The sequence below is a fragment of the Neolamprologus brichardi genome, chromosome 18, assembly GCF_056152115.1.
Source record: "Neolamprologus brichardi isolate AB-2024 chromosome 18, ASM5615211v1, whole genome shotgun sequence".
NCBI lineage: Eukaryota > Metazoa > Chordata > Actinopteri > Cichliformes > Cichlidae > Neolamprologus > Neolamprologus brichardi.
The window spans coordinates 12,630,635-12,638,640 of record NC_142121.1 but is presented as its reverse complement, the minus strand read 5'-3'; the positions used below and the strand labels follow the sequence as shown (position 1 = coordinate 12,638,640).

Sequence of the window (8,006 nt, the reverse complement as noted above, 5' to 3'; positions counted from 1 at the left end):
AAGATAAAACCAAAGTTGAGATGGTTGGTCATAATGCACACTACCATGTTTGCCAAAAAACCAAACACAAACATCTCATACCAGCTGTCGGTGGTAGAGGGGGGTAACAATTTGAGGACTGTTTTGCGGCCACAGGGCCTGTGCACCTTGCATTCACTGTGCTAATCAAAAGTATTCTAGGGTCAAATAAGAAGTAATCGGTCCCATAGCTAAAACTTGGCAGCAAATCTACAACAGAATGGCTAAAAAAAGATGTTGCATTGGCTCAGTCAAAGTCCAGGCTGCAACCTTATTAAAATATTGAAGCAGCACCTTCAGAGAGCTGTGCATAAAAGTTTGCCTGCTAACGTCAATTAGCTGAAGCAACACCGTAAGGACGCGTGGGCCTAAATTCCTCCAAAATGACGTGAGAGATTGATAAAGTCATGTGGGAAAATGTACTGTATGCCACTGTATTTATTTTCCTTACTTGTATATTCAGGCTGTGCCTCTATGCTGCTACTTTATGTCATTATGTTTACATTTCGGTAGTAGTTTCAGTAATAATATGCAGGATGCGTATTAAAGAGAAGATGTCTTGAAAGTATACTGTTAAACGATGTTTTTTATTGTATTGCTTTTGTATTGCACAGGCAAACCCGGAAGCTGCTTGCTTGACGGCAGAGAGCAGGGGACACGTGGTTTTGATAAAGAGATAAATTGCGGCTCAGGCTCATTAACGGCCTCTCTTCCTTGTTGCGGTGATGCAGGTCGGACGTGAGGTGCTGGAGACACGAGAACTGACGAGGTGAAACCTTGTTTTACTCTAAATGTTCACATTTAGCGATGATTCACTTCGTTATTGTCGCAGGTGTCGTGTTTATATTTATGCGTTTGCGCGTTTCTTGCCGTTATTTCCGCACATTGTTAGCTCGCAGCTTCAGTAGCGCCAAATGCACCTCGTGGTTTCCGCTGATGAGGAAAATGCAGCTGAATATTAAACGATACATACGAGGGAATGATGCAGTTTAGGCTTTTATTGGGAGCCCAGTGAACTTTAAGATGCTGGGGTTGTGTTCTGTAATGTTATAACAGTTTAGGTTGATGTGTTTGAGGTTAATGACTCCGATAGGAGGAAGACCTGTGAGTCAGGGTTGGTGTGTACTTCAAACATCACATGCAAAACTATCTAAATGAAGCTGGCTTGCTTCACCGAGAACTGAACGAAACTGATTAAAGTTGGAAGTGAATTTTAGTTGCGTCAAACAAGACAATACCCGTGCATCTGAAAGACCTCCGTGCTACTATATTGGGTCGACTAACGTCCACTATGAACTTCATAAGTAACAAAGTTAAAACTAATATAAAGGTCAAGCACTAAGGCCTTGTTTACAAAGGGTATAATCCGTTTTATTAAGAACTTGAGTTGGCGTGTTCCCTTTGTTTATGCTTGTAAAACAAAGGGTTTCCTGTCTTGTCCTATCTGAGAGTGTAAATTCCTAAATGAGCTAAATAGGTTCTGTAAGTTCTAAACATTGCTGTAATATTCACACATTTTAAAATGCATCAACTAAACTGCGCATTTTTATAAAAATAAGAAATTATTTCTTTACTCTTAGCTTTATCACACTAGGCCCATTAATTCAGTTGTGCCATTTCAGTTCTCATCCTATACCTGCTGCAGATGCAGACTTGCCAGCTTTTAGTCAAACCTTGATGATGAGTTGCATGTGAGTCCGTGTTTCACCTGAAACCTCATGATTATCTTTCACTGCACTGATGGGTTTGACAGTAAGGGCGCAGGTCAGGCACTCTGGTGTGTAAGTGCACGGTTAAGATAATCTTATGTTCCTTTTCTTTCAGGATTTCAGAACCTGGGTGTGTCCAAGGTAAGGTTTCTTCAGTTTGTGTTTGCTGAAATTGCATCACAGTATCTGTTGGTTTAAAAGTGTGGAAATTCCAAGCTTTAGATCCAAGGTGTTTAATGTCATGTGTCCAAAGAAAGGCATTTCTCTGTGCAATGAAATTGTTTCTTTGCTGTCCACCCTCAGATGCTCGTTAAGATATACAATAGAAATAGAGCAGATAAAATACAAATAAATGAAGACAGAAAAGGAGATGCAATTAAGATAAATTTAAGAAATTTAAGATGCTGAAGTCAGGTGGTCTATAGTCAAAATTTAACTAGGGTCAAATTCTGCTGGATAATTTCTTCTTTGACCTTTTGAAATTAAATGGTTAATGCAATCCACTCTGGGTATCAAAATCCAGCCCTTAATCTGACATTGATTGACCAATAAGCTTGCATCACAAAAGAACCGTATTATCTAATAGTCTGTTTTCATTAGTCCCTATTCGGGTCAGGACACTTTTTAGGGTTTTCCATTAGGTGATAGTACCTGGTACTTTTGATTTTTAGTACTAACTCAACCGGGGTACCAAGCAATCGAGGCAGAAATGTGAAAATGTGTCCGTAGATGTGACGTCAGACTGCGTGTCACTGATTGGCTAGTCAGTGACGCATGAAGTCAGCAAAGCCATTAAGTTGATGACTTTAAATCTTAGGTTAACATTAAAGTGTTACTTAGTCTGTGCATGTACAACATAGTTCAACAGCACCCCTTTTTACCCTCTAAAGTGATTGTAATGCTGAATTAATGCCTGTGAGGCTCTATTAATATTATTTTCTTTGTTTGACAGGTGATGGATCCTTTATGAGCTCTGGCTGCTGGGTTTGCTCAGGTGGAAATGTTCTGATTTTTAAAGTATTAAATGTAATTTCTTTTAATTAAATCTTTGTTTACTGACAAATACAATTCTCTTGATCTATATTTCAGTAATAACAATTTGTAGTAGGTACATCTGTGTGTTCAATAAAGCATCTTTTTTGTAAATCAAACTTTTGCAGGTTTTTATTTAAAATGTGTAATTTGAATTGTTTTTGCAGGATGTGTTGGGCTTAGACTGTGCAAATGACTTCTTTTTAATTATGGTTAATGTGCTGTACATTTGAAGTTGGGGCAAAAGGGGTAAATGAATATTAAAATTAGACTGTAGCAGCATGTCTAAATGGACCAGTCAAAACATGTTTAAAGTAAGTTGGGAAAATGACTAAATTCCTGTTGCCTAATCTGGGAAAAGGTGTTACTGAAAAGTATGAAAAGCATCAGTAAAACAGGTCTTGACCTCAGTATACACTCACTGGGCTCTGTCATTGGCTACAGCCTGCTACTATAGCAGAGACAAGATGCTGAAAAGACTACTCAGATTTTGGTCTATTTGGATATGATGGAATCAGTTGCTTTGGGTTTGGCAGCTGATACAATCTTCATTCCACATACCAAAGGTGCTGTATTAGACTGGTGACTGGAGGCTATTTGAGCACATTGAGCTCGTTTTCAAGTTGAGGAAAACGGTTTGAGATGATCTGAGCCTTGTGACTTGGCAGCAACAATAGTATGCAAGTGTACTTGTGTTTAACAACGCTAAAACATTGATCACCAGCATCGATGCAAGCCTGGCGAATCCACTTTTGCACAAAACTGACTTTGACCATTTTTGGTGAGGAAATTGTAGCATTGGGAATGGCACCTGGTATGGATTTTCTGCAGCTGTAGCCAATTTGCTTTAATTTAGAGATGGTCTTCCACATTAGTAACAATTTAAGTTGGTGGTGCCTTTTCTTGGCTCAGTCATTCTGGCTTTAACAAGGACAAAATAAATGCAACAGATTATGTAGAAATGTTGGACACAGCAGGTTAAACACAAGTCCTTTGACTTGAGCTTCTATGTAACAAATCTGACAGAAGCTCATGAAACTTAATTACAGATTTTAAATGTTTTTTTTTTCTCTCAAAGTAAACTGCATTAAAAATGTCTTTATATTGAATATGCAGTTTTCTTAAAGTGTACTTTAGTAGCAAGCATCAGTTTTCATTCACACTTTTTATTTTACAATATCCATCTTTACATTAAGGAATAAATCAGATTTTAAATAAAAAAATGCTGTGCTATAAAATCTATAAGTCCACTTAAAGCTTTACACAATTTTAAGTGCTTTCATTTATATATACAGTCTGTTAGTGTATGAAGTTCATTCAAGATTCCCATTCTCTGGAGTGGAAGCCACTGTAGGATTTTGACAATCAACATTACTCTCTCTGATATTGTCATAAGTTGTGAGTCGGGTGCTTTTGGTTCCTGTTTGATCTGATAATGTTCCCTCAAACAGCTTAGCCATGAAGGCAAAACCATTTTTCTTGATGTAGGATTTCCCTGCAAAGGTGTAGAGGACTGGGTTAGCACAGCTGCTGATGAAGGCCAAAGCTGAGGTCACTGCACGGCTGGACTGAGAGATGGCATCTAATCTGCAGGGGAAAAGTTTGAAAAGTCTTTTTTTTTTTTTTTCAGCTGTGTTCATTGCACATAGATTTCTCCACATTCAGAATAATTTCATAATATTATGTACTTGAGATGGTAGGATGGTCAATGTCTTTACAACTTCACATTGAGGAACATTACTCTGAAATGGCTGCACATATTTTAGATGTAGTTTTTGCAGATTGGGGACCCTTTACCCATCTTTACTTGTGAAAAACTATACCTCTCTAAGATGCTCTTACTGACCTGTTCCTCTAATTCTTTTTAGTTTCACCTACTTTTCTAATCTCTTGCGAAAACTATCCCAGCTTTGAAACATGTTACTACCATCAAATTCAATCTAATATTTTTCATGAAATAGAAGAGTGTCTCGTTTGAAAAATCTGATGTTTTTATATACTATATTGTGAATAAGATATTGGTTCATAAGATTTCCACATCAGTGCATTTTTTTACGTTTTGCACAGCGTCTCAACTTTGTATTACTTTTATAACCTATCACCTGGGTGAGGGGGTGGTGGCCTAGCCCGCTGTAGTCTGATCCCAAAGCTGATGAGGGAGTGGATCCCGCCCAAGGGCCTGGACATTCTGCCATTGCCTGTGAGATATCCACTTTCCTCATCAGTCCTGAGCTAGGGATGTGACCCGAGGGTCTCACTCACTGGCTAACACATTAGCCACAGCTAGCCGCTAGAGACACAGCAGCTACAACTTTATTCTTCTGTTGTGGGGATCAGGGCAACAGAATCCTGGGAAGCTACCGAGACAGGCTTCCCACCATAAAGGTAAACGGACACACACTGTCACCACACACTAACCATATATTGATGCCACACAGAAGCACACACATGTACAACCAAGTAAAGAATATGTAACAGAGAGGAGAAAAAGCCTCTACAGAAAACTTTAGTTACTCACCTTTCTCTTATGGGTGAGGTCTTTGGGTACCAAGCAGCTGCCACCTTTGGTAGAAAACAAAACACACTCAGTATTCACTCAAAAGCTCAGCTCTCTTAACAGAAATTTTGAGCAGATTTGATGCGAATATTTGTCAAGAACACGCCCTTGCACACCTGTATCATGTTGACGACGTGGTACGGCAACCAGAACAGGCCAAACATTATGACGATAGCCAGGATAAGTTTCTCGCTGCGTAAATTTCGTTGAAACCTGGTCTCCCTCAAGCGTTTCAGGATGAGAACGTAGCTGGTTATAATGATTGCATAAGGAATAATGAATCCTGCCACTGTCTGAAAGGCGTACTCAAACCTCACCTGCACATGAGAGGATATAAAGAAAAGCTGTTTCCTTAGATATTAAATGAAAAACAAAGAAATAGAGCCAAAATTATGAAACTGTTTAAACTGATCAACTTTTCTGGTTCTTTTTTGTCAAATGAGAGGACAAAATGAAACATCTGAAGACCTAAAACCAAATAATGTTGTTATGGTCTTTGATCTAAAAAGGGCCATTCTGAAAAATAAATCATTTTACTTTATGTAGTTTTAGAATATTTTGATTCTAATATTTTTGCCACCTTACTTAAGGAGGACTTTTACCTGTAAAGAAGGAATGTTTTACAGAAGAGCATTACTACATTTATGAAGGATCAATGCAAAAATGATTTTCAGACTTTTGTGCAGTGCCACTACTCATGCATCAGTATTTACAGTGTGTGGGCTCAAGGGCTTAAAAAACGTGCAGTCTGGTGTAATTTTAGTTATTTTAACTACATTTTGAACACTAGTTAAGCTGCAGTTTCCAAGGCCTTAAACACAGTAACAAACACATCTGCAATATTTCTTTCCTCTCAGTTTCAGATAGTGTGTTCCTGTTAAAATAGGCAAATGTTTTAGCTGTCTAATTGTTCATGAAATCATATCTAATAAAATGTAGAGTATTATAAGAGTATTTTTTGACACGGTAGTTTTTATCAATAGTTACAGTTTAAACACAGAGATATACTACATTTCAGGAGAAATAAACAAACAACCAAAATATCCTCCTTTAATCTGAGAATGTAAGTCATTTTTTCCATTGTGTAGATTTCCCCAACAACATTTAACCAGTCTTTTAAAGAACCATTTTTTCTTTTATTAATTAAGTCATGAATGAAGAATTCTGGCCCTTTTGCTCAAAGCGTGATCATGTTCAATACCTCATTCACTATTTCACGGGCTCTCACATGCAGAAGGTTTTTAGAAGGCATTTTGATGATGGAAACAAATATGGTTATGAATCTAATCAGATCAGTGGCAGACAGATAACCAACACAAGTGTACTTACATGTCTACGCAGTGTGTGATTGGGTGCACACACATATATTTTTTGATTCATATCATCAGTTTCTTCTTTCACATCTCGAAAGACCAACGAGGGAATGGAAATGGCCATCACTAGCACCCATGTGCCTAGGATCACCCTCCTCACAACCTTCCTGGTGATCAGGTGATACAGTGTGTGTGGAAAGACCACGGCCAACAGCCTGTTCACGCTCATCAGGGTTATCAGAAAGATTGACGCATACATGTTGGAGTTGCACAGGTAGAACAGGATTTTGCACATGGTGTTACCAAAGACCCACGTCTGCATGGCCAGGTAGATGATGAAAAAGATGGTGAGAGCCATGAGGAACCCATCAGCACATGCCAAGTTGAGGATGAGGAGAGTCGTGACTGAGCGTTGCCGGATGCGGGCCAGGATGCTCCAGACAATGAAGAGATTTCCAGGGACACCCAGGAGGAAGACCAAGCTGAGGATGAGGGCACCAATGGCTGTGGAATATTTGTTCTGTACAGCATTTTCATCATCAGGGTCAGGGGTGGGGTCTGGTCCAGTCAGAGGTGAGAGACTTGAGTAGCTCATGGCAGAAGAATTTTTGATCCTTTAGATGGGAAAAAACATTAGAACACCAAAAGGAAATTATGTAGCTTACAGCTGCTCCAAGACAATGACAGTAACAGACTAAACAAATTTAATATTACAATGTATTAAAAAGTCTACAAAACATCAGAAATAGCTCTAATATATATATAACTATAGATCCATTTAAATATCAAGAATATTACAGAGGTGAAATAAATGAGATTGACATTTAACTCTATAAATCAATAAATAAACAAAACTAATGAGGTCCAAAACACGAAAATAGCCCTTGATAAATGCTAACTTCATGGAAACTGTTTACAGTGGTTAATTCAGCATGACTCTGTCAGGTTAGCAGATTGCCACTTCAGTATTATTTATTATCATTCATTTATCTTTTTAAGATAAGCACCTTTGAACTGCATTTTCAGACTCTCCACGTTGAACAGATGTTTCTTATCAAGAAAGAGCTTCAATACCTTAATCCAGAAATCATGGGAGACTACCCAAAACACGTTCTAACCTGCACCGCCAAAGCCTAAATTCTATTTAACTTAATAGATCTGAAAAATGTATACAAATATGAAAACCAAAGTATTTGACTTTGGTAGTGTTTATTTTTCGACATTTAACCATCAGCTCTGTACAGATAGATTTTAGACACTTCCTAAAACCACAACCTATTTATTCTCCATGTTAAGCAAATTAGATATAGTTTTTTACTAGTTTATTTTTTTTTAAAAAAAGTGACAGAAATTACTGAACACAGAGTTTTTGGACGA

General features: G+C 38.0%; 1 protein-coding gene and 1 long non-coding RNA gene across 2 annotated transcripts; one reads left to right on the top strand and one right to left on the bottom strand.

The window, feature by feature from the left end:
• Nucleotides 1–710: 710 nt before the first annotated feature.
• Nucleotides 711–2,853, top strand: LOC148097697 (uncharacterized). Its single transcript, XR_015716771.1, has 3 exons — nucleotides 711–787; nucleotides 1,843–1,868; nucleotides 2,680–2,853. It is a non-coding gene; the product is annotated as an uncharacterized LOC148097697 (long non-coding RNA).
• A 1,217-nt stretch (nucleotides 2,854–4,070) lies between these two features.
• LOC102793661 (leukotriene B4 receptor 1-like) lies at nucleotides 4,071–7,247 on the bottom strand. The gene is made up of 4 exons (XM_006792435.2): nucleotides 6,646–7,247; nucleotides 5,433–5,633; nucleotides 5,278–5,321; nucleotides 4,071–4,346 (listed from the first exon to the last, which is right to left on the bottom strand). Exons 1-4 carry the CDS (start codon nucleotides 7,222–7,224, stop codon nucleotides 4,073–4,075), a joined length of 1,098 nt encoding a protein of 365 aa, XP_006792498.2. The 5' UTR covers nucleotides 7,225–7,247; the 3' UTR covers nucleotides 4,071–4,072.
• Nucleotides 7,248–8,006: the final 759 nt, after the last annotated feature.